We start from the raw sequence: 27,145 nt of genomic DNA, 5'->3' as shown, positions 1-27,145 counted from the left end.
TCGTATTAACGACGCGACTTTTGACTTTGAAAATGACTTATTTTTTGGGAATGTAGTACCTCCATATAGTTAGCAGACGAATTAGAGATTTCTTATTTTCTATTATACCAATCGCTTGGGAATTATTTGGGCAAATTTAGGAATAGATTCTCATAATTTAGGAAATAGTAGTTTATTTATAATTAATTAAAATAAATTGAGCGTATAGTTAGCAGACATAAATTTTAAAAATATTTTTTTTTATTGTAATTAACGTGAAATTATTTGGGAAACACGTCTGTAATGTTCTTAGCCTTTGGGAAAAAATTATTTTATCTGAAAATCAAGTTTAAAGTACATTTATTAGACATCAGTTAGACAAATTGGTAATTATTCAGTTTAGCTATCTCACGAGATATATCAATAAATTTGCACTCATTCGACGCGTTTTTGTTTAAAATGAAAGAATCTGGCAGAAAAAAGCGCCGCTCTGCCCCGCAAAGCGAAATATTAACAGTTAAAGTTGACTACTTTTGGGTTAGGAAATCTGTCATACCGATGACACAAGTACTCTCTGCGGTCACATGCGCATGCTCTGTGGTATAGTAGACAGGCTTACACACACACACACACACACACACACACACACACACACACACACACACACACACACACACACACACACACACACACACACACACACACACACACACACACACACACACACACACACGCACACACGCACGCACACACGCACACACGCACGCACACACACACACAGAGGGTGCAAGGGATCCTTCGGCCCCTCTTGCACCCCCCCCGTGTGTGTGTGTGTGTGTGGTATGTAAGCCAAATTCTTACGTGCCCAAATTCTAATAATGTTATCATTATGAACGTAAGCATGTACATACGCGTCTACAACAATACTATTATTGTAGACGCATATATACATCATGCATTGTTGCGTTTAAATTTCGTGCACTGTAGCAAAGAGTAACCAAAACGCATGCGCATGTGGTCACAGAGCATGCGCATGTGACCGTAGAGAGTACTCATCATGTCGATATGACAGATTTCTTAACCCAAAAGTAGTCAATTTTAACTGTTAATATTTCGCTTTGCGGGGCAGAGCGGCGCTTTTTTCTGCCCATGGAGGTAAGAAATAACAGGAGGGAAGATATACCCCCCTTGCCTGGCAAGCAGACGTAAGGGGGGAACACTAAGCGCCATATTGGTGTGGCTTATCGAAGCGCGACATTTGAAATAGTGATGAAAGCACACACAAAAAAAGGAAAAATTCATAAATAATTAAATGTATATATATTTTTCGACGAAACTGGCAAATTGATCTTTATTAACTTGTTGTCATACAGACGACGTTTCGACCTTTGGTTCAGGTCCTTTTCAAGTCTCTAATTACAATATAATAAAATTAAAATTAAAATTGTACAATTAATAAAACAAAAATCTTACTCAAGGACATTGTAAATGATAATATTAATGAAACGCACCTCAAATAAACCGTATAAATTCCAGAAACATGAATTAAATCATAGTTGACGAGTTCGTTATCACTTCCATCGTTGCGTCTAGCACGATGACGAGACACATAATACAAATGACCGCATTAATATGGTTGTCGAAAATGTAAAAAATTTGGAAACTAAATACCGTAAGATTCCACACAGCTTAATTGAACAATCAAGGAGCATAATAGCTAATTCGTTACATGGGTTTCTTTGTAAGAAGAAACATATGAGCCATGTGGATAGATACATTTATAAAAATTTTGATAATTGCCAAAAATTTTTACGTAATGATAGGGAGATTCTAGTCACTAAAGCTGATAAAGGTCAGGCCACTGTAATTATGGATAGGACAGTATATGTTGAAAAAAATGAAATTATTATTAAATGACTAATTAACTTATAACAAATTAGAAAAAGATCCTATTAGAAAATTGACGAACAAAATGTCTTCCCTTATTAAATCGTGGCGTGACAACGATCTGATAGATGATATTACATATAAACACCTTAATACTACCAACGGTAATCTCCCACGATGTTATGGACTGCCAAAAATTCATAAAATTGATGTTCCTATGCGTATTATTGTCTCGTCTCTAGGTAGTCCCTTTTATAATACAGCGCACTTCGTTCATGATATAATACAACGTTCGATTAAAAGACCAAAATCTCACATCAAAGATGGATGGATGTTCGCAAATGTTATCAAAAATCAGAGCATTAGTGATAATGACGTGTTGGTCTCACTTGATGTCACATCATTATTCACAAACATTCCAAAAAACTTAGTATTAAATGCAATTGAGAAAAGATGGGCTGAAATTTCTTGCAACACAACATTTAGTTTGGCTCAATTTTTATATGCTGTTGAAATTCTGTTAGAGTCAACCACTTTTTGTTTTGACGGACAATTTTATGAGCAGATTTTTGGTAGTCCAATGGGATCTCCGTTGTCACCGATTTTAGCAGATTTGGTTATGGATGACTTGAAAACTCATTGTTTAAACCTACTAGATTTTGATATTCGCATTTTTTATAGATTTGTTGATGATATTTTTACTATTGTACCACGGACGAAAATTGACGACTTGGTGATTACGTTTAACAGCTATCATGAACGACTGCAATTTACTTATGAAATGGAAGTAAATAGTATGATTAGTTTCTTGGACACGAGTGTTATTAGGTGTGGGGGTAGACTCCTAACAAATTGGTACCAAAAGCCCACATGCTCGGGCAGATATTTAAATTATTATTCGAATCACCCACTTAAGTATAAAATTAATACTATTAACAATCTTGTGGATCACGCGATTTTATTATCTGATGACCAGTTTCATAACAATAACATTGGCATTGTGAAAAAAATTTTAATTAATAATTGCTTCCCCCCACACATGATGGACCGTTATGTTTCCAAGAGAGTATGCACGTTAATTGATCGGAAAAATAATCTGAATGCCGTTGATAATAATAATAGTAATATTAAAGAATTCGATAATTCTTCTTATTTGGTATTACCCTACATTAAGAACATAAGTGAGAATATCAGTCGATCAATCAAGAAAAAGACAGGTTTGAACGTAATTCACACTATATCAAAAAAACTTGATAGAGTAATTAAGCGAGGAAAAGATAGACTTTCTAAATTGAACAGCACTGAAATAGTATATAAGATTGATTGTAAAGATTGTGACGCAACTTACATAGGACAGACGAAAAGACATTTAGACACCCGAATTAAAGAACACATAAAAAATATTAAAATGCATGTTAGTAATCATAATGTAATCAGCAAACATAGGGCTGAATTAATGCATGATTTTAAATGGACAGCGCCTAATATTTTACATTGCGAGAAACATACAAGAAAGAGAGAAATTGTTGAAATGTTTTTTATTAAAAAATATGAAAACACAATCAACCTACAGAAAGATACAGAAAATCTAAATCCTGTTTATAGCAATATTATTAAGGTCGTTTAAAAATACCTCTTTCTTTTATGTGTCTCGTCATCGTGCTAGACGCAACGATGGAAGTGATAACGAACTCGTCAACTATGATTTAATTCATGTTTCTGGAATTTATACGGTTTATTTGAGGTGCGTTTCATTAATATTATCATTTACAATGTCCTTGAGTAAGATTTTTGTTTTATTAATTGTACAATTTTAATTTTGTATAGGAAAGTCTATTCGAATCTTTCAAAGAGTGCCGTGAAAAAAGAAAAAGATCTGGTTGCTATGCAGCTGTTTATCGTAGTTCGTTTTATGAAGGTTTTTTTAATGTTTGAATCGACACGATGCGCATCGTACGGAAATAACAAGATCATCTGAGATACATCGATACATATTTGGTTTATTACATATATCTGGTTAGGAAGGTCGACTTTGTCCAATTGGGGACATCATGTAAGTACATATCATGATAGTCGATACCTTCCATCAAGCCAATTATTTGAGGCTAGCCGCAAGGCGATCATCCAAATTCTATCTTTGCCTTATGGTGATTTATCCGCAAGGCGATCATCCAAATTCTATCTTTGCCTTATGGTGATTTATATCTTTATCAATCTAATCTTATCTAAGCTGATTAATATTTTCTCTGCCTTAAAAGGTGATATCTGAAAACTATAAAACTCTTATTCATATTTTGCCTTACGGTGATATTATCCATAATCATTTTTATCTAGCCTTACGGTGATATCATTTAATTCATATTTTTATATATCTAATGCCGTATAGTGATACTATCTCAATTTTCATATTTTCTTTGTCACATTGAGCGCGTCAAGCGTGAGTCGGAAAATATAATATCCTATGACTATATAATTATATTTCTTAATTTCTTTATAGACGCAGGAATTCTTTACTGATATATATATATTTCCTGGTTCCTGTTTTGAATCCTATAAATATTCTGGTTCCTGTTTCTAAGATGAAGACAACTCCTATATAACCTGTACTACATTCAGTCCTGTACATAATATGAAATAACGTCGTAAAACAAGGAAGGATTATACATAGTAAGAATATTGTATGAATTGATATTAATCTTGGAATAAGAGTTAAGAAGTTACGTTCGGTACGTACAAAATTACATTTTATTGTTATCGAACATTTTTTGGTCCTTCGAGCCGGATCCCAAGCTTTTCAAGATGTCTAATATAGAAGCAAAGATCGCTTTACAAAAAAGTCGATTTAATCTAATACAAGATGCAGCGGATTTTGATATCGTAGAAATTTCACGTTTAAATCGTCAATTAATTAATACACGTTTGGATTTGCTTGATCAGAATTGGTCTAAATTTCAAGTAGAACATGAAAATTTATATCTTGAGATACTTTCTGAGAATAATGATCAATCATATATTAAAGAACACATGTATGAACGTTGTCAAGCGTTTTATGTATATTCTCGTGCTAAATTACTTACATATCGAGATGATTTAGAAACGGTAGATCGGCAATCTCGACCTACTCATTCGGAACATGTAGCATCATCTACCTCACAATTACCTCGCAGTGCTTTACCTCGTATAAAATTACCAAGCTTTTCAGGAGATTATCAATCATGGAGATCATTCCATGATTTATTTGTTTCTTTGATTCACGATAATGAAGATTTATCAAACGTAGAGAAGATGCATTATTTGAAGACATGTGTAACTGGTGAAGCGGCTCGGTTAATGTATAATTTGCCTATTTCTGGTGAAAATTTTACTGTTGCATGGGATATATTAGTTTCAAGATACGAGAATAAACGATTTTTGATTACTACTCAATTGGATAGAATTACAAATTTAAAGCCGCTTAAAACAAAATGCGCTCAAGGTCTCAAAACTCTTTTGACAACCATATCAGAAGCTATTGGTGCTTTACGTGCTTTGAACTGTGAAGTAGATCATTGGGATCCATTATTATTACATCAGCTCGTAAGAATACTTGATCCTGAAACTCGAGAAGCATGGGAGGTTAAACTTGGTTCAACCTCTTCATATCCGACTTACTTACAATTTGAAGAATTTCTTATTGGGAGGACACGAGCTTTAGAGAATCTTAATTTACATAATAATACTTTCTCTTCCGGATCACATAAGGATAAAGATCATTCCTCTTTTGGAAAGTCTCGTACAAAAATAGCTGCTCATGTAGCTACATCATCTAATCAAAATTCTTTTACTAATTCTTTTATTTGCCCGCTATGTGGATCTTCACATTTTTTAGCAAAGTGCGATCAATATCATTCGAAAACTCAGCAACAACGAAGGGATATTATTATGAAGCATCGACGATGTTTTAATTGTCTTGGCCCACATGTAGCAAGCAAATGTAATTCTTTAAAAAGATGTCTCAAATGTGGAAAGAAGCATCATACTTCAATTCATGACATCAACGCGTCTTCATCAAAACATTTTGGTGAAAAATCATCTAAGATAGATAATGCTCAATCTACTCAATCTAAAGAAAATCCACAGTCACAACCTTCAATAGAATGACAAAACAAATTATGTGCTCATCAATCTGGACAAGCAAATTCTTTACCAAAATTTACGTTATTAGCTACGAGTAGAGCCATATTACATAAAAATAAAGATGTAAATTTTGCAGTACGTTTATTAATAGATCAAGGATCAGAATTATCTTTTATTTCAGAAAATTTAGTAAATCATGCACAACTAAAACGCAGTTCAGCTTCAATACCACTTCTTGGAGTCGGTGGTACATATTCCGGTCACACTAAAGGGAGTGTTACAATAAAATTACAGTCCATCTATGATCCAACTTATAATTGTACAATCGAAGCCTACGTGTTACCTCGTCTAACAACCAAATTACCGCCTTTTAACGCGTCTTGTCATACTTGGTCTCATATTGCTGGACTTCAACTTGCGGATCCTGATTTTTTTTGTTCTGGTCATATTCATATCATTTTAGGTTCAGATAATTATGGCTCGGTAATTCTGCCAGGATTAATACGAGGTGATTTGTCAACGCCTATTGCTCAGCAAACTATTTTCGGATGGGTTCTTTCAGGACCAATATCAGAGAATGATTTATCTAATTCAGCAAGAACGTATCATTGTACTTTGGATCATGATTTACAAGATCTTATTGCTAGATTTTGGAATCAAGAGGAACTACCTACTACAACGGAATCTAAATTAAGTGAGGACGAAGAAGAGTGTGAACGACATTTTTTGTCGACTCATACAAGAGATGCTACTGGAAGATATGTTGTACGTCTTCCTCTTAAATCAAATCCTTCACTTCTGGGTGATTCAAAACAAAAGGCACTATGTTGTCTCAATAGATTATTTCAACGATTTACTTCAAATCCCAAGTTTCAAGAACTCTATGTTGATTTCATAGAAGAATACAAAACATTGGGTCATATGATGTTAGCTGATATTTCCGGAAATAATAATTCTCCTATACACTATTTACCACACCATGGAGTTCTTCGAGAAAGCAGTTGTACCACAAAATTAAGAGTTGTTTTTAATGGGTCTAGCCGTACAAACAGTGGTTATTCTCTTAATGATCTGCTTCACGCAGGCGCAAAACTTCAGACAGATATTTCAGATATTCTTATATGGATTCGTACACATCGATTTCTTTTTTCTACAGATATAGTTAAAATGTTTCGACAAATTGCTCTTAATCCTGACGATTGGGATTTACAAAGGATATTGTGGCGAGGTTCTGAAAATCAACTGGTAGCTTTTAGACTCACAACTGTAACTTATGGACTTGTCTGTGCTCCGTTTCTTGCATTACGAGCATTACAACAATTAGTAACCGACGAAGGTCATCATTTTCCTAAGGCTGTTATTCCTTTGACAAAGGGAAGATATGTTGATGATATCTTTGGAGGAGCGGATTCAATTTCGGAAGTTAAAGAGATTGTCAATCAACTTATTCAATTATGTGCAGCGGGTGGATTTCCTTTGCAGAAATGGAGTAGTAATTGTAGAGAGATTCTGCCAATGTCGATGTCGGGTGAAGAATGTGAAGAATCGTCATCTGCTGTGGAAATTGAATCTACACTTTGCAAGATATTAGGTCTTATTTGGAGACCCGACTCGGACACGTTTCATTTCTCAGCTTTACCAACATCTACTACAAAATATACTAAAAGGATAATTTCTTCTGAAATCGCAAAATTATATGATCCATTAGGACTTATCGCACCTATTCTTATAACAGCCAAAATCTTTCTTCAAGAATTCTGGTTAAGAAAGATTGAATGGGATGAACCTCTTTCTCAAGACATGCAATATCGTTGGGAGAATTTTCGAAAACAACTTCAGCATCTAGATCAATTAGCAATTCCTAGATGGTTTGGTTATGTTCATTCCAATACTTCTGTTGAAATTCATGGATTTTCAGATGCATCAGAATTAGCCATGGCAGCTGTGATTTATATAAGAATTTCCAGTAACGATGGTAAAATATCTACTCAACTGATTTGTTCCAAGACAAAGGTTACACCAATTAAACGGCTTACGATTCCACGTCTTGAACTTGTTGCGGCTTTGTTATTAGCGCGATTAACTGTACATACTTTAAAAGCACTAGCACTTTCTGACGTACCGGTGTTTTGTTGGTCTGATTCATCTGTAACTCTTTCTTGGATTTCGGCTCATCCAACCAAATGGAAAGATTTTGTTCGTAATCGTGTATCTACTATACAAGAATTATTACCTTATGGATCTTGGCATTTTGTTCCTGGGAAAGAAAATCCTGCGGATTGTGCATCTCGTGGTTTAAGGCCAGATCAATTAATTAAATTTGATCTGTGGTGGAAAGGACCAAATTGGCTTTCTGAGTCTCCATCATCTTGGCCTTCTTTCAAATGTAAAGAGTTACCGGAAACTGGTTTGGAAGAACGATCCAGACAAGTCATGATTGCTGTCACCCATCAACCTTTATACTGGGAATTGTTGGATAAGTACTCTTCACTCATGAAATTATTACGAATTACTTCTATTTGTCGCAGATTTATTCGTTGTCTCCGTAGAGAATCACAATCAACACTGATTAAACATCCCATAACACCCATGGAAATCGAGAAGAGTCGTAATTTTTGGGTACGAATTGTACAACAAGCATGGTTTTCGAACGAGATTCGTATAATTTCTAATAGAGAGCATTTGCCTAAATCCAACCCTTTGATTCGCCTTACACCTTTTATAGACCATAAAGGATTACTTCGTGTTGGAGGTCGTCTCCATAATGCACAGATAGAGTCTGACACAAAACATCCACTTATTTTACCAAGAAGATCTTCGTTAAGTACTTTGATCATTGATGATGCTCACAAAAGGACGCTACATGGAGGTACTCAGGTTACTCTCGGTTTTTTACGAAGTTCATATTGGATTATCGGTGGAAGAGCACCTGTACGTTCTTACATCCTAAGATGTGGAAGGTGTGCACGGTATCGCGGAATTCGAGCGAAACAGCTCATGGGTCAATTACCATCATCACGTGTGACTCCAGCAAGACCTTTTTATAACACAGGTTTAGATTATGCTGGTCCCGTGATATTGAAGACTTGGAGAGGGCGAGCGGCAAAAACTTATAAAGGCTATTTAGCTATATTTGTTTGTCTCACAACATCAGCAATACATATAGAAGTAGTTACGGATTATACCACTGATGCTTTTATAGCTGCCTATAAACGGTTTACTGGTAGAAGAGGTATATGTGCTACGCTACAAAGTGATTGTGGAACAAACTTTGTTGGAGCTGATGCAACTTTAAGACGTTTTTTCGAGTCATCTTCTAATGAATTACGTGACCTTGCCTATCTTCTCGCTAAAGATAACACTGAATGGAAATTCAATCCTCCATCAACCCCTCATTTTGGAGGAAAGTGGGAAGCAGCTGTAAAATCTATTAAATTTCATTTACAACGAATTTTAAAGGATACTATATTAACGTATGAAGAAATGACAACGATAACTGTACAAATAGAAGCAGTGTTAAATTCAAGGCCATTATGTCCTTTATCAGATGATGCATCTGACTATTCACCCCTGACTCCAGGACATTTTCTTATTGGAGAAGCACCAACTACATTACCGGAACCGAGTCTATTAACTGAAAAGACATCTTTGCTTTCACGCTGGCAATTACTTAAACAGAAAGTAGATCACTTTTGGTCAAGATGGTCTATAGAGTGTTTACAAAGGTATCAAGCCATTTCTAAATGGTATCACCCTTCGAATGAAATAAAGGAAGGATCCTTAGTATTAATTACGGATGAGCGTTACCCGCCAGGAAAGTGGCCCCTCGCAAGAGTCACACATTTACATCCAGGACCAGACGGTTTAACTAGAGTTGTTACAGTGAAAACTGCAAACTCTATTTACAAGAGACCTATAACAAAATTATGTATTATCCCAACTGATCCTGAAATTCATTCAACAAATCTATTGTTGAATGCGGGCGGAGAAAATGTATAGGAAAGTCTATTCGAATCTTTCAAAGAGTGCCGTGAAAAAAGAAAAAGATCTGGTTGCTATGCAGCTGTTTATCGTAGTTCGTTTTATGAAGGTTTTTTTAATGTTTGAATCGACACGGTGCGCATCGTACGGAAATAACAAGATCATCTGAGATACATCGATACATATTTGGTTTATTACATATATCTGGTTAGGAAGGTCGACTTTGTCCAATTGGGGACATCATGTAAGTACATATCATGATAGTCGATACCTTCCATCAAGCCAATTATTTGAGGCTAGCCGCAAGGCGATCATCCAAATTCTATCTTTGCCTTATGGTGATTTATCCGCAAGGCGATCATCCAAATTCTATCTTTGCCTTATGGTGATTTATATCTTTATCAATCTAATCTTATCTAAGCTGATTAATATTTTCTCTGCCTTAAAAGGTGATATCTGAAAACTATAAAACTCTTATTCATATTTTGCCTTACGGTGATATTATCCATAATCATTTTTATCTAGCCTTACGGTGATATCATTTAATTCATATTTTTATATATCTAATGCCGTATAGTGATACTATCTCAATTTTCATATTTTCTTTGTCACATTGAGCGCGTCAAGCGTGAGTCGGAAAATATAATATCCTATGACTATATAATTATATTTCCTAATTTCTTTATAGACGCAGGAATTCTTTACTGATATATATATATTTCCTGGTTCCTGTTTTGAATCCTATAAATATTCTGGTTCCTGTTTCTAAGATGAAGACAACTCCTATATAACCTGTACTACATTCAGTCCTGTACATAATATGAAATAACGTCGTAAAACAAGGAAGGATTATACATAGCAAGAATATTGTATGAATTGATATTAATCTTGGAATAAGAGTTAAGAAGTTACGTTCGGTACGTACAAAATTACATTTTATTATTATCGAACAAATTTTAATTTTATTATATTCCCAGATAGCACAAACATATTCTATAAAGATTCTATAAATATTTTCCGGGAATATTAAAATATTCTAAGAATGTTCTGTTATAATGAAAAGAACATTATAAAAATGTGCAGAGAATAATAAAATGAGACTACTTATAATATGCTGAATACATATATAGAATATTCCTTGAAATATTCTTGTAATATGCTGAATACATATATAGAATATTCCTTGAAATATTCTTGTAATATGCTGAATACATATATATAATATTCCTTGAAATATTCTTGTAATATGCAAAACACGTTTTAGGAATATTTAGGAAATATTTATAGGACATTCTGTATAGGTAATTGTAGGCTACACATAGATTATTATAATTAAACTGTAGATTAATGCAAATACGCGCGTATTTGAATGAAAAAATAGATAGAAAATTATTACAAAATCAAAATATCTGTTAACGTTCCTCTTTTTTTTCTATTTTCTTTGCCAGTACTGGTGTAGTTTTTCCACCTTATATAAATATATGTATGTTATCTTGTGCGACTTTCTTCAAGCATAACCTTAAAATTTTTTAAGTGTTTTATCCTGATGAACTGTTATATATAAGCACGTGAAAAATATTACTAAAAATATATAGAAAAATAAACTTTATTTAATATATTTGATAGAATAGAATTAATAAAAGAAAGAGGATAATTACCTCTGATTAAAATATGTTATCACACACGCGACGCGTGTACGAAAAGGCACGGCGAAGACACACGACAACAAAACTGCGCATGTGCACTTAAAATGTGCAATAAATAAACTCAACGAATATTCTAAGAATGTTCTTCTCTATTATAAATATACGATTTCCGATTGTAACATTCTACGTATATTCATATAATATTCTATTCAAATATTACAAAATTAAGAACATTCGCACTATACGATTTCCGATTGTAACATTTTACGTATATTCATATAATATTCTATTCGAATATTCCAAAATTAAGAACATTCGCACTATATTAGAATATTCATAAAATATTGTGTGCTATCTGGGAAGCGATGGTCCAATGAGGAAATTTCTTTTTCGAAAACGAAATTTTCTTATTGGACCATCGCTTACGTTCCGACATCCGTCATGGCTTGATAGACCATTGTAGATCCAGCCTAAGGGTGAAAACCCATGGACTGATATTTTCCGCGTAACGCGTATCGCGTAACCAATCAGAACACTCAATTCCGCGTAAAGGAAACGTGGAACGGCTCTGATTGGTTACGCGATACGCGTTACGCGGAAAATATCAATCCATGGGTTTTCACCCTAAGACTTGGTCCACAATAGATGATTTAAACATTAAGCCTCGAGGAGTATTCTCCTCATAAACTATTACTTCCCAAACGTTGACAACATTAAAAATGCGTTTCCCAAATGATTTCATATTGATTTAAATAAAAAAAGATGTTTTAAAGTTATGTCTGCTAACTATATTCATTCTTAATTAATTTTCTGTAATTATAAATAAACTATTAGTCTTAAACCTATAAAAATATATCCCTAAATTTGCCCAAATAATTCTCAAATGATTACAATAAGAAAAAATAAGAAATAATAAAAAAAAATAAGAAATATAAAATTTGTTCAACTGATGTCTAATAAATGTACTTTAAACTTGATTTTCAGATAAAATAATTATTTTCCAAACGTTAAGAACATTACGTGTTTCCCAAATAATTTCAAGTCAATTACAATTAAAAAAAATTTTTTTTAAATTTACGTCTGCTAACTATAGATATACGCTCAATTTATTTTAATTAATTATAAATAAACTACTATTTCCTAAACTATGAGAATCTATTCCTAAATTTGCCCAAATGATTCCCAAGCGATTGGTATAATAGAAAATAAGAAATCTCTAATTCGTCTGCTGACTATATATGGAGGTATCGCGGTGGCCGCTCTCATGTTTCTCTCTTCTGCGTATCAGTACCGTACTTATCACGTACGTGCGTACCGTAGGCGTACGTTACCAGTACAACGTATTAGTACGCGGTACGGCTACCGTAACGCCACTGTGCTCTTGATGTAGGGTTATGATCATACGTTGTACTCTCATCGTACCAGTACAGTACTAGAACGTAAATGCATTTTCGTATCGGCTTCTCTCCCCCTTTTTTCCATATCCCGTCGCTTTTTTTAAATTTTATAATATTACAGAAATTATTCTTTTAATTTTAATTAAATTATAAAAAATTGATTTATTATTATTATTTTAACACACATAATATATACATATAATAATACATACGTTACATATATATAATAATATAATACACATAATATATAATATAATATAATAAAATTTATAATATGTAGTATAATTTATAATATAATATACATATTAATATATAATATTTATATAATTATAATTAATGATATATATATATATATATATATATTAATAATACACTATTTTAATAAAACTTAATTAGAAATTTCATATATCAATAAACACAAAGCAATAGTATTAACATAACATCGCAATGTTTATAATTTTTCACACTCAACAATAATATATGTAATTGCAAAGTTACATAATAATGTCATATAATAATTACATTATTGAATGGGAAATTATATATAACATTGATATTATGTTATTGTTTGTAATAAATATATTAGTTAAAATATATATATATATATATATATATATGTATATATTATAATAATATATATAATAAATCAATAATATATGTAATAAATATATACATATTATAATATAAATATATGGACGCAGTTATGCAATATGGAACCAACCACCCAATTTGTTCAATTTCGAGATTTTTATTGCAAATTGTGCCTGATACATTCAGACACAATTTGCAATAAAAAGCTCAAAATCGAAAAAAATTGGTGATTGGTTCCATATTGCATAACTGCGTCCATATATACATATATATATTATATGTATATAATTATAAAAAAAATTATGAAAGGGAAAGGGCCCCATCCCCGCCCTTTCCTGTGAGGCACAACCAAATAATTTGCCCCTCCATACTTTATATTTACCTGAAACAGAAAAAAATGAATTAGAGCTGTGAGAACGGCCCCACCCCGCCGTTCTCTGTGAAGCACATCCAAATTTAATAATGCTACTGCTTCTCCAAAGTATAAAAAAACACAAATACAAACTTACCAAGAGTCTGGTGGACTGCCAAAAAGCTGAAATTTGTCAGTTTCGCCGCATTCATCTGAAATAATTTGATTTATTATAAGAATTAGTAATTTTTTATTTGTTATTGTTATTAAGAATAAAATAAAAAAATTATTTTTTTTATATTATACAAGAGGTATGTCATTTTAAATAATGCATTGCTATTTTCCGAAAACCAAGGCTTCTATCAAAAATGTTTCATTCAAAAGTTGTATAAAAAAGTTTATATAAAAGTTGTTTTATATTTTTTTATTTACCGTTATCCTCCATCATATTTTCCGAGTCCTCCAATAGATTCACCTGTAGATCTTCGTCCATCTGCAGAATCTGGTCATCATTTGTGGTCATCAGGTCGTTCTGAATTCCATCGGCGTACTCAGCTATATTTATGTCCTCGACGTCGTTGTTTTCCGCTCCATCCATGTCTTGGGTAATTTCCATGTCGGATTCCTCCGTGTGTTGGCTCTCCTCTTCGTTGGCGTCATCTGCTTCTTCCTGGATATCTTCAAATCTTGCATCAGTGTCCTCTTCCGATGAGTCGTCTATTCGCTGGCGGCGATTTGGTGGGAATTCCTCATCATTTTCTTCATGATTCGTTTGTCTTCGTTTTTTCTTATTATAACGCCATTTTCTGGTCTTAAGGCTTTTCAAAGCCTTTTCCATGGCTTCATAAAACTCAGAATTATTGGGATTGGGAAAATGCTTGTTGGCGTTTATGGCATCTGGAAAAATTCATAAGAAACATCTTTAGTTATCGTTATGTATTCAATGTAGAATATAAAGTTAAGGTATTTTTTACGAACCTTGACATGCTTGAGCGAAGCGACTGTCTCGCAATTTGCATCCCCCTGGTCCGGTTCTTCCATTTAATGTAAGGTGTGGCGATACTTCTTCATCTTCAGGAAATACGCTGCGAAAATATTCTGCAGCGCAATCAACAAGATTTGCTCGTCCAAGGTAAACGAAGTATCCCACCTGTAACAAAATTTTTGTAGTAAACTGATTATAAATAGGTGGATCAGTAACTCTGTTCACTTGAAATATCTCCGTTATTTTTAAAGATATGAAAATATTGTAATTAAGAAAATTGTAAGGTATCGAGAAAGCCATATGCTAATAATCTTTTTTTTGAGTGGAGGCGCTTCAATGATTTCAAAGTTATCATAACTTTTTTTAAACAGAATCACCACATAATTTTTGTATATAAATCAATTCCACATAATATAATACAGCGCAAAAAATTGTTAGAATAATCTAATAATGGTTTATGAGATATTCATTTTGACAAATTTTGATGATCTTGAAAGAGAAGCCTTCATTTGCGCACAGTACAATTGCACACGTTGCAATTGCACACCGTGCTATTAGACACATAAAGTTGCGCACAGTTCTTTTGCCCACAGTTCTTTTGCGCACCGTTCGTTTGCACACTGTGCAATTGGACACGAAAATGCGCGACACATGCTCTATTCACACACACACACACACACACACACACACACACACACACACACACACACACACACACACACACACACACACACACACACACGGGGGGGGGTGCAAGGGGGGCCTTCGGCCCCCCCTCCTGTACCCACCCCGCCGGTAGGGGTTCCTACCAGCACGGTGCGCAAAAGAACAGTGGGTAAAAGAATTGTGCGCAAAAGAACTGTGGGCAAAAGAATTGTGCGCAACTTTATGTGTCTACCCAAGGAGAACAGAAATGTCAAAATGATGTCAATTTGACGTCATATTGACCAAATTTATGTCATTTTTTGATCATTGAAATCTCGATCTCGGAAATGACTAAAAAATGACTTTTTATATTGACTTATTTTTGATCTTTTTAATTTTTAGAAAATGTGATGTATATTTCTCAGCTGTGTATATATATGCTTATTATTATAAAGATGTTTAAAAGTAATCATTTTCCATATTCAGATATTGTTGCAGTTCGCAGAAGAGTCTATTATAGTTATACTGATTAAAAACTGAATTGCTGATTAAAATATTATTTTAAGCGACTTACGTCTTAAATTTGCGTCTTAATTATTTTTTTCAGTTATAACATTGACAAATTATATTTATTTTTCTTTTAATACAATAATAATTTTTTATCATTAAAAAATAATTAATTAATAATTTATTTTAATGTGGAATATACTTTATTTTTTCAAAGTATTTATTATTTTTAATATATATATATATATATATATATATATATAATTTTTTATTAGTGAGTGCTCAGTGTACGGTGTCGTGTTATTGAAAAGTTGTATTCATATTTCGTGCCTGCGCTGTTAGCGCATATCACGAATGCATTGCGACAGTGCGACACGTACGACTTGCGATAGTGAGCTTGCACGATCTTGTTCGCAAGTTCGCTAGACATTTTTGTTGAAGGCGTATTAGTGATTTCAGAAGTTATATAATAAAGAAGTGATTTTTTAAAAAGTGATTTTAATTTTAATTGTTGAAGAAGGGGGAGGTCTACAGAAGATAAAATTAAAATGTCGAAACAGTCTAAGAAAGAGGTAAGACTCTCGATTGCGTTACTTCTTTTTCCTGGTATGTACTAAATGTTGCACGTAAAAATTAAGATCATTATCTTCCTATTTATCTATTCGTTCCTTGTGACACATTTCTTTTTATTACAACACTAACCTATTTTTTCAATAAAATACTTTGTCATTTTTATAGGTTATATTACACTTGATCTCAAATGTTTAATATTGTATGTATTTATTTATCAATGAGAGGTGGTAATATTATAATGTAGGATAACACTATAAACATTTCACTAAATAATAAGTATTAATAAAAGGTAAATGTTCAATTTGTTTTTATTAAATTTTAAGAAACATATGCATGCACCTATTAATATATTTGATTTTTTGCTTATAAACACAAAATATACAGTCGCATACTCAACTTTAAATGAATTACTTTTTAATTATATGAATTGTAATGTTTAATATATTTTATTTTGGGCAATAGATCTTGTCATGAAAAGAAAATTATATGCTCAGGCTTCTAAAGCCAATGCTAAACGTTTCCGTGAAGCTGAAATTGAGGATCAATTGATTGAGATGGAAAATATATTAGATGGAGCATGCTCTAATCCCTCTCATGTTTTACCTGCTGTGCACATTGAAGAAAACCATAATGTTCAGGATAATGATTTAATTGTAGAAGACGTATTACATAATCCACCAAATCATGAAATTGAAGATGCTGAATATAGTGAACACAGCAGTAGTGATGAAGCAGAAAACGAATGTAATATTGAATATTTGAGAAATCGTCCTATTAATGACATAGAGGCATATTTATTGAACTTTTTAACAGAATGGGGTGTTCGAGATGTATCATTCAAAAAAATGGATAAGCTTTTAGCAGGATTGCGAGTTATTTTCCCTGGTTTGCCAAAATCATATAAAACAATTCTTCATACTCTTCGTACTGTGAATATTAAAGAAGTTGGTCAAGGTCTAATGTGGTATAAGGGTATAAAAGTTAACCTTGATGAAATATTAACTGAAGACTATTTGCAAAATAAAAATCAAATTATAGTGGATATTAATATCGATGGTGTTCAATTATATAAGAGTGCAGATGATCAATTTTGGCCAATTTTAGGTTGCCTTAATGGTGACAAATTTCCTTTTATAATCGGTGTATGGTATGGGCATTCAAAGCCTGATGATTTAGAAGGATATTTATCGGATTATATTGAAGAAGTTAAAAATTTGACTATTAATGGTTATGAATTTAATGGTGAAAATATTACTTTTAGTATAGGTAATTATATTTTAGATGCCCCAGCTAGACAATTTATTAAGGGCATTCACAATCATAACAGTACATTTTGCTGTGAAAAATGCACAGTTAAAGGTGTTAGACATAGAAATCGTCAAGTGTTTTTATATGATAATGCATCTCTACGTACGGATGAATCATTTAAAAACAGAAATCAACCAGAACATCATAAGTACACTTCACCTTTAGAACGGAATTTACAATGTGGAATGGTGTCCACGTTCAGGCTTGATCCGATGCATCTCGTGTATGCAGGAATTTTTAAGCGATGGTTACAGTTTCTCTTTGGAATCATTGTAACAATGGGCAAAATTAATAACAGAGCTAAATCTCAATTGTCTCTAGAAATGTTACGTTGTAGTCCTTGGGTGCCTATAGAATTCAATCGTCGACCTCGATCTTTTTATGAAATATCTAAGTATAAAGCAACAGAATTCAGGCGCATCTTATTGTACGATGGTGTGCGAATCTTTAAGAACACGCTACCTCCTAACACATATAAGAATTACTTACTTCTACATAGTGGAATATATATACTGTCCAGTCCAACTCTAGTGCAAAATCCAATTATGCTCAATGCTGCTCAAGAAATTTTAAAAGAATTTATAAAGCACTCGTCTCAGATTTTTGATAAATGTTTCGTTGTTTATAACGTTCATTGTTTAATTCATTTAGTCGATGAATGCCGAAATCATGGAAGTTTGGAATCATTTAGTGCTTTTAAGTATGAAAATTTTATGGGCATTATGAAACGACATTTGAGATCTACTTACAAGCCTTTACACCAATTAATTAGACGTGATGCAGAAACCAAAGGACGGTTTGTTACAAAAAAAAAGACAGATGAGCCCAATAAAATTTTGTTGAAAAATCAATATAATGGAGATAATCATTTTGAGGGAGAACAGTTTCAGACTGTTGTTTTACATAATGTTACTCTTACTAAGAACGAAGCAAACAGCTGTTTTAAAACTAAATGTGGAGATATTGTAATCTTGGACAATGTTATCCGAACACCTCAGAATCGAATTTTCCTAATAGGATATAAGTTTATAGAACAAGAAGATTATTATAATTTTCCTATCCCATCTTCTGAACTTGGAATTATGAAAGTATCTCGTTTACAAAGTCACAGAACGGCTTATAAAATTAAACATTTTCTTTGTAAATGTGTTCTTTTTCCTGATAATGAGGAAACATTTGTATGCATTCCTCTTGTACATTGCAACACTCAGTAGAATACCAGTAAGAACTTTTATTTTTTAATTATATTTTATTTTACAAGTTATTGATTTGCAGCCTAATATTTTATTGTTCTTTTCAGTTCGCAGTTGTGGAATTTGATGATTCATGTGATGAATCTCAAACACTAATAGAAGTAATTCCTTCCAAATGGTTATTTGATAATAATACTAAATGCAAGTATCCATCTAAAAAAGATAAGCTTAAAACTACTTGTTTGGTCATGTCAAAAATAGATCCAGGACAGGATTGGGATATTTATAGTCTTCAATTTCATCATTACTATAGTAAGTGTGTAACTTTCGGAGAAATATGTATTATCATATATTTTGTGTTTGAATATAAATTCTTTTAGTACCAATATACAATATACTTAAAATGTAACTACATTTTGTTTCATTAAAAAATGAGTTTCAGTATTATGTGTATTTTATGTTATATCTTTACGCATTTTCTCACTTGCAGGTACCTACAATACTGCTCTCAAAGCAGCCAAAACTGTTTTAGAGGGAGAAGTTGCTCAAACAGAAGCAGAAACAGATTATACTCAACCAAGAAAAAGAAAGAAGAACAGAAGATACATATCATCTTCATCAAATGATGAAGAAGTAGATGAGTCTCTATCAAATGTTCCTCATGGTACAAGTAGTGAAGTACCTGCACCAGATTCTCGTCTTTCAAATAAATTGAAAGTACTTCTTAAAAATAAATCTATGAAAACATCAGCTATATGTCAACAAAAAGAAACATCTGTTGGAAAATTATTCTCTCGTAATGAGTCACGTGTTAAATCTTCAAGCCTTTTAAAGTCAACTAATACATCAAACAAAAGTCCGATACAGCAGCATTCTTCACAAAATAAGGGTATGTCCATATTCTTATTTCGTGAGTTATTTTTGTTTCTATAATTTTAATAACAATCTTTTTATAATCTTTTATAATTTTGTAATCTTACAGTCTTTTTATCATTTTAGTTACACAAGAAAAATATTTATCTCCTAAAGACTGTAACACACAAATGTCAGAAAAATTTGTGACCGCAGAGCCATCGCAATCAAAAAAAACCAAACCTCTCAATAAATTGCACAACATTTTTTCACATTTAAACAAAGAAAATTGTCGTAATTCTTTTAATAGTAAGTTACTTAATTTCTAAATAATAGTGATTTTCCATGTTAATTATATATATATTGTATATATATATATATATATATATAATATACATATATTATATATTGTATTATATTTGTATTAATTATTATATAAATTATATAAATTCCGTTTCTCTTTTTTGTTTCTTGCATAATTGATTTTGTGGACTGTTACAGTTTTTGAAAAAAGCTCATCTCAATTAACTTTGGATTATAATGAACAATCCGTAATATCAGACAGTTCTTCGACGAGTACTGTGTCTGTACATGTACATGATGATATCTCAAAGAGAAAACAAAATGCTTTCTTAAGAGACGATAACAAAGAAAAGTCATCTCCGGCCTTTGATGATTGTAAGTGAATTGAACATTTTTTTCTATCACAATTTTCTGAGTGCACTTGCATTTAAATTAGAATTATATGTATATATTGCATTTGCAATATATATATATATATATATATATATCTCAATTGTATAGTTTTTTTAAATTAAGTTAAAATTTTATATGAATTGATTTCATAAATATAAAATAATTTGTGAATTTTTTTTACTACATTTTATTATGTCTTATTCAATCACTAATGGAAATAGAAATAACAATTCTAATTTTGATTCAGATGATAAAAACAACAATGATTACAACGAGAATTTTACAAAAGATAGAAGTGAATCTAGTGTTTCAAGAGATGAAGAAATAACTTTAACGCCAATGGATAATAACAATAGATCATCTCCAAATTCACCACCATTGCAAGGTAATATGATTTTCCCAATAATCTCACTTTTGAGAAGTGGTTTTGCACATTACTTTTTTCCTAATATATATTAATATATATTATATTTATTTCAGGTTTATCGAATGCAGATCGTGATTTGCTGACGACGACATTAAGCTATTTGAAGAAGCTTCATGGTAATGATTTTTTTTGTACTAATTTATATAACTGCAGTTATTACGTATGATACATTTTCTGATCATTAATTTATATTTTCGTAGGACCGGTTGTATCTAATCTTGATAGAGATTTGCTTCGAGATGTATCAAGTAAGCTTGACATAGTACTAATGAACCAATGTCGCATCTTAAATGAAATATTTCCTGGAGAAGCTGTGATAGAGAGACCTGAAAATTGCCCCCCCCTTCCATTGCGAGATGAGAAGTCATTTCAAACATTTAACGAATTTTTAAAAGATAAAATTGCTTTTTCTCAATTTGTAAGTATAGTTGATCTTTTTGGGTATTATTATTTATATATTTTCTACAATATATGAATTCTTCTTTTTAGCATTTATTTCTTTCTTTAAAAGTCAGCTTGTTGAAGATATTTGTTTATTTCAGATCAACTACCTTAATGCACATATTGTTGATGATTCTGATCAGTGGAATGCTGCTATTCGTCTCATGTCCATCGTATTACACAATGAGCTTGCAAGACAAATTAGTTGGAAAGGAACTAAGGGAGTGAAAATCTCTTTTTATGGAACTAGAATCAAAGAAGCTTTGTTTTGTAAGTTTTTCTATAATTTTTTCTTATTTTTAAGATATTAAGTCCTCTGATTAATCATTGTCATGTATTAAATTATGAAAAACGAGAGATTACATGAACTTTTCCTTTCTTTTTCTTGCAAATTAATTTATTTCAGTGATCAAAGAAATCAAAGAATTGCTAGAAAGACTTACGTGATTTTTCGTTTTTAACTTAACACAATATTCAATATAATTGCAATAAAATTAAAAGATCACTTTTTTATTTCTTGTCCATTTCTGTTTAGGTGCCATAATGAGCCGTTTTAAAAATGAATCATTGAAAACAGCTGAGGAGTCTATGAAGCGCTGGTTGAATACTTCTGGTCAACGTAAATGAAAGAATAATAATTTTTACTGTGCAATGTTTTTAAAAGTGATATTTATATTCTCTACTATATACTTTAATATTAACTACTTTAATATATTCTACTATTACTGTGCAATAATAACGTTTATAAATGATATTATTTGTAACATGTAATATTATTTGTGATATTAATAATAAATGTATCATAAACAGTCAAATATGTTTATTAATTACTATCTTAATGTCTTTAGCAATAATTTTGAACAGTCAAAAAGGAATGTCAAAATTACGTCATTGTGAACATCAAGACAACATCAAAATTTTATACAATTTGATGTCATTTTGACGAACTAAAATTTGACCATATTTATACATCAATTTGACATCATTTTGACATTTCTGTTCTCCTTGGGTAATAGCACGGCGTGCAATTGCAATGTGTGCAATTGTACTGTGCGCAAGTGAGCCTCTCCCTCTTGAAATCATCGCGAAGCGCCTCCACGCACTAAAAATTATTATTAACACATTATGGCTATCTCAATACTTTACATTCTTAATATTACAATATTTTATCTTTAAAAATAGCGGAGATATTCTAGGTGAACAGAAATATTAATTCTTCCTAGCATATTTAGAAAAAATTCTTACCAAATCATTATAAATTTCTTGGTTAACTTCTTCAAAGGTCAAGAAATCATCTACAGTTCTAAAGGAAATTCCCTGTGGCTTGACTGTTTTTTTTACTGTAGATTCTCGTATTATTCTTGAGATCGCTCTCGTATTTTCACTATGAAAAAAAATGAAATTATGGAATTAAAAAATTTATACCAAGAATTGCTTGTTATTCCTTAGTAAAATTGTAATACTTACTCAGTTTTATTTTCAATGGAGATTTATCGCTCTTCCATACGATGTAGTTGCGCCATGATGATTCTGAAATAAAATTGATGCCTTTATTCAAGTGCACATAGACGATTATCTTTGTGAAACTTACTTTAGAGACTTCATTATATCACGGGATGTTTCCTTGTTTTTCCACTCTTCTTCATGTCCGGCTGGTAGGCGTTGTCCTAATGATGGTGATGGTCCTGGTAATGTTTGTGTTTTATATTGTGATGGTGGTTTTGATGATGGATGAATGTTTTGTGTGAATGATTTTCTGGTTGGTGAAGGAGAGTGTGATGATGTTTGTTTGCGTTGTGATGGTAGTTTTGATGGTGGATTAATGTTTTGTGTAAATAATTTTGTGGTTGGTGAAGGAGAGTGTGATGATGTTTGTTTGCATTGTGATGGTAGTTTTGATGGTGGATTAATGTTTTGTGTAAATGATTTCGTGGCTGGTGAAGGAGAGTGTGATGATGTTTGTTTGCGTTGTGATGGTGTTGATGAAGGGGGTGTATATTCATATGATTGTGAGAATGATGATGGAGCATGCAGAGATGATGATGCTGAATGTTGTTGTGTTGTCTGTCTTTGTGTAGTCATGTTTATGTTTTTTTGTTGTAATTTCGAATAGGATGTTCGATATTTTGCAATGTCCGCATTCAGCAATTGCAACGTTTTGCAAGTCTTGTCTGGTTCTTTTCCTCTTCCTCGTCCTCGTTGACTCATCTGAACAAAAATTTGAACCTATCGAATGAACCTACCTAATGAAGATCAGAAGATTTTAATCTCTGGTATGTAAGATGATTGCAACTACCCAAACGTCAACTATAGGATCTGTATGCCCTTCAGTGTGCCAGTAAGGCATGCGAAAACATTTACCCTGCACGTCATCAAGATCTATTATATTGATTTTATTAGATAATAGAGAACAACGGAAGACACCTACTGATGACGATGGCAAACCAACATCGAAAAAATCTTCGACTCTGCGAAACTCTTTAACCGTCAACTGATAATGTTCATGCGAGAGAATGATGCTCTGAACAAGACAAATCTTTGAATTATTTAATATTATCGTATTATCTTGATTTTTTACCGATATGCGAAATTTTCCTGTGTCTAAAATCTGAAACTGACGACTATCTGACGGGGCATCAAAAACTATTGGACTAATCCAGGGTCTACTAAAACGCATCACTTTCTCAGTCACATTTACAATGTTTTGTGTAACTTGCAACTTTTCAAGCCGCCTATTTACGATTTGCTGTAAATGTTGATGAGGCTTGCGGCAAACTTTGCGGAAATACATCATATTGTTTTCATAAGGAAACATGGACAATTCATTTAATGAGCCAAAGCGTCTCACGTCATCTACAAGATGTAAAAGACAATGAGTAATATAAGAAAGAAATTCTGGACCATATATATCTTCTGCTCTATTTACGAAAATGTTTAATGCTGTATATGCAAAATCAAGACGATCTTCTGATAAGGAAGAACTGATCAGAATTCGAATGGCGAAATGTAATAGAAGAAAATGTTTGTATGCAGCAGAATTTACGAGTCCATAATAAACAACTGGGGCAGTATATAGAAGAAGTTGGCGATTTTCCGTAGCCTTAAACCCTCCATATTTTTTCATTAATTGGGGTTTTCGCGAAAACTCCTTAGGGCAATAATTCTTAATTTGCTGTAGACGTGTTGTTATAATTTCAAATGATCTCGCTGAAAGTTTTAAATTTCGATTATATTTTCCATCAACAAAAGCACTATTTATTTTTGGGACGACACCAAGACAAACCGTGTGCATATAGTCGAAGACCGTTTGAGTTACCAACCCCATCCCCAAAGTAAGTAGAGCAGAGTCAGAATCAGTATGATGTTCTCCATCAATGTGTTGTCTGTACTCTTCGTCTGTACGAAGCCTATGCCGAATACCACGATAAGCTACTACTCCACGACGAAGCCAATTTCCTCGAATCCAACATTTCGAACACGGAAATAGGCTGCCATGGCCTTTATGACCTAATACAAAAGCCCGCGCAGGAGAATCAGCTATGAAACACCTCAACTCGATCGGTTTTAATTGATTATGAAAAACAATTCCTCCATGATTTAATACATCCCGAACTTCACCCACAAAATATTGAAATAACTCCTGTGCATTAGTTGGTTTTGATGAACCTCGCCAGACGCCTACGATTTCGGGTTTACTTCGAGAAATATTAGCAATCCTAATTTGTATCGGCCATATTTGAATTTTGTTCTGACCATCTAAGGTTGCACCATCTGTGCTAAAGTCTATCATTAAAGTGTCAAGTGGAATCAGTTCTGGAGAGGTTTGTTGAAGAATAGAAAGAATTCCAGTCTCAAATCCTAAATGGAGATATTCACCTCCTGCAATGTTAAGTGTGGGATGTGTAGTCCGTGGGGTCATCTTTAAAAGCGTTCTACTATCCTTTGGCAATGTGGATAAACAAGGATGTGTTCGAACAACCTCTAAAACAGCATTTACTTGAATATGAGACATATCACTGCGTACGAAGACTTCAGCAAGGCGTTCTTGAAAATTATCAATAGTATTTTGAGGCTCAATATCCACATCATTATCTGAAATGGATTCAGTAACGTCTGAAGAACTTAATACTTCATCGACCTCATTGAAAGCAAATTGCGCATCATCAGCATTAGATGCATCAGAAGATACGAAAATTTCATTTTCCTCAGTTTGATTGCATTCCGCAAGAATTTGACCTTCCTCGATAAAGTCTATATCGGCACTAGCACTATTAGCAATATCTAAATTTTGCTGTAAACATTCGTATTCATTACGTGCAGCTCTTTCTAATTTTTCCAAACGACGACGATGGACTGCAGATAGTGTATGATAAGGCTCGCGACTGCGCCTGTTCGCCAAACGCCACATATTGATGAAATAGAATATAAATAAAAAAAATTAACAAAACGAAAAAAATAACGATTCGAGGAAGAAGAAATGAAGTCTGAAGTGGAAAAGCCTGAACGAAAAAACGAAAAACAAGTTTTTCTAGTCAACTTTCTAATGGAAACTCAATAATATGTAATCGAAATCCTGAAAGAAATAAGAATTAAATTATGTATTAACACAATATCCGCTCTCGCAAGTGATTAAAGAAAATAATTATTAAAATTCTTTCGGAAAATAAATATATATTCAATAATTTATATTCAATAAATAAGAATAAGATAAATAAAATACCTGCAACAAATTATACAAACCTTGTCCAGTAAAATCACCTCCGTCACCTGTATATAATTACTTCAGTAATCTGATCTGTGGAATAAAAATAAAATAACGTAAAGTATAAAATGATTGAAAATATATATGCGTATACAATTAAAAATCAAGATTTTCATCATATAAAAGTTTTATGATTTCTAAAAGAACAACTGTGATAAGCACAGTTGTGAGATTTCAATATTATTATTTTTGTTTTAAATAAAACCACCTTAATTTTTATTATATAAATCAATTTCTCGCAATATTTAGCATAAAAAGTTATAAGGATAGAATGGCCAAAAAGTGGATAGTTTATGAGATATTTTTTTATTTTAATTTGACATAATTTCATATAAAGTATAAAGTATCTCGTTAAATATTTATTTTTTGATGATCTTTTACCTCAATATTTTTATGCACAAAATAATGAGAAGAATTAATTCGTGTAAAGAAAACACATATATATGCATATACATATATCACAATTTCTGTATCATATTTTATCAGTGTTCTAAAAATTAAATATAATCAAAAATAAAAAAAGAAATAGAAAAATACGTCCGTACGGGTTCACGTTATCAATTATAGCGCAGAGAAAAACAAAATGACCGCGCTAGGAGACGAACGCGCGGCGCGTCATTTACGCAGGCGCGAGCGCCTGTAATTGGCGCGTAAAACTCTTAAGGCTCATTCAGACAGGACGCGTCAAGCGTCAAGCAGCGAGCAGCAACCATTCAACAACCAATAAGCGAGGTAATATTAGCAATGGCGTAAACAATATTGCCTCGCTTATTGGTTGCTGCTCGCTGCTTGACGCTTGACGCGTCC

General features: G+C 32.5%; 3 protein-coding genes across 7 annotated transcripts; 2 read left to right on the top strand and 1 right to left on the bottom strand.

The window, feature by feature from the left end:
- Nucleotides 1–4,665: 4,665 nt before the first annotated feature.
- Nucleotides 4,666–9,981, top strand: LOC145934318 (uncharacterized). The gene is made up of 2 exons (XM_083034683.1): nt 4,666–5,839; nt 6,119–9,981. The coding sequence occupies exons 1-2, from the start codon at nt 4,666–4,668 to the stop codon at nt 9,979–9,981; spliced, it is 5,037 nt and encodes a 1,678-aa protein (XP_082890809.1).
- A 3,994-nt stretch (nt 9,982–13,975) lies between these two features.
- On the bottom strand, nt 13,976–16,516 carry LOC145934317 (uncharacterized). Its single transcript, XM_083034682.1, has 5 exons — nt 16,417–16,516; nt 14,928–15,158; nt 14,382–14,846; nt 14,107–14,161; nt 13,976–13,979 (listed from the first exon to the last, which is right to left on the bottom strand). Exons 1-5 carry the CDS (start codon nt 16,514–16,516, stop codon nt 13,976–13,978), a joined length of 855 nt encoding a protein of 284 aa, XP_082890808.1.
- Nucleotides 16,439–22,362, top strand: LOC145933850 (uncharacterized). 5 transcript variants are annotated; one of them, XM_083033865.1, is made up of 10 exons: nt 16,439–16,658; nt 19,268–19,472; nt 19,651–20,049; nt 20,160–20,321; nt 20,514–20,690; nt 20,956–21,093; nt 21,189–21,251; nt 21,336–21,553; nt 21,678–21,846; nt 22,112–22,361. In XM_083033865.1, the coding sequence occupies exons 1-10, from the start codon at nt 16,635–16,637 to the stop codon at nt 22,201–22,203; spliced, it is 1,647 nt and encodes a 548-aa protein (XP_082889991.1). In that variant the 5' UTR covers nt 16,439–16,634; the 3' UTR covers nt 22,204–22,361. The 5 variants fall into 5 exon arrangements, with proteins under 5 accessions (XP_082889991.1, XP_082889987.1, XP_082889988.1 ...); XM_083033863.1 differs by lacking the exon at nt 16,439–16,658 and adding an exon at nt 18,982–19,188 and having other exon boundaries at nt 22,112–22,362; XM_083033861.1 differs by lacking the exons at nt 19,651–20,049; nt 20,160–20,321; nt 20,514–20,690; ... (3 more) ...; nt 21,678–21,846; nt 22,112–22,361 and adding exons at nt 16,825–16,948; nt 17,122–19,188 and having other exon boundaries at nt 19,268–19,406.
- The last annotated feature ends 4,783 nt before the right edge of the window (nt 22,363–27,145 follow it).

This window comes from Prenolepis imparis, unplaced genomic scaffold (assembly GCF_030444845.1).
Source record: "Prenolepis imparis isolate NDT839.2.m4 unplaced genomic scaffold, iyPreImpa1.0 SCAF_3, whole genome shotgun sequence".
Classification (NCBI taxonomy): Eukaryota; Metazoa; Arthropoda; class Insecta; order Hymenoptera; family Formicidae; genus Prenolepis; species Prenolepis imparis.
Note: the sequence above shows the minus strand (reverse complement) of the source record. Positions and strands in the feature narration are given on the sequence as shown.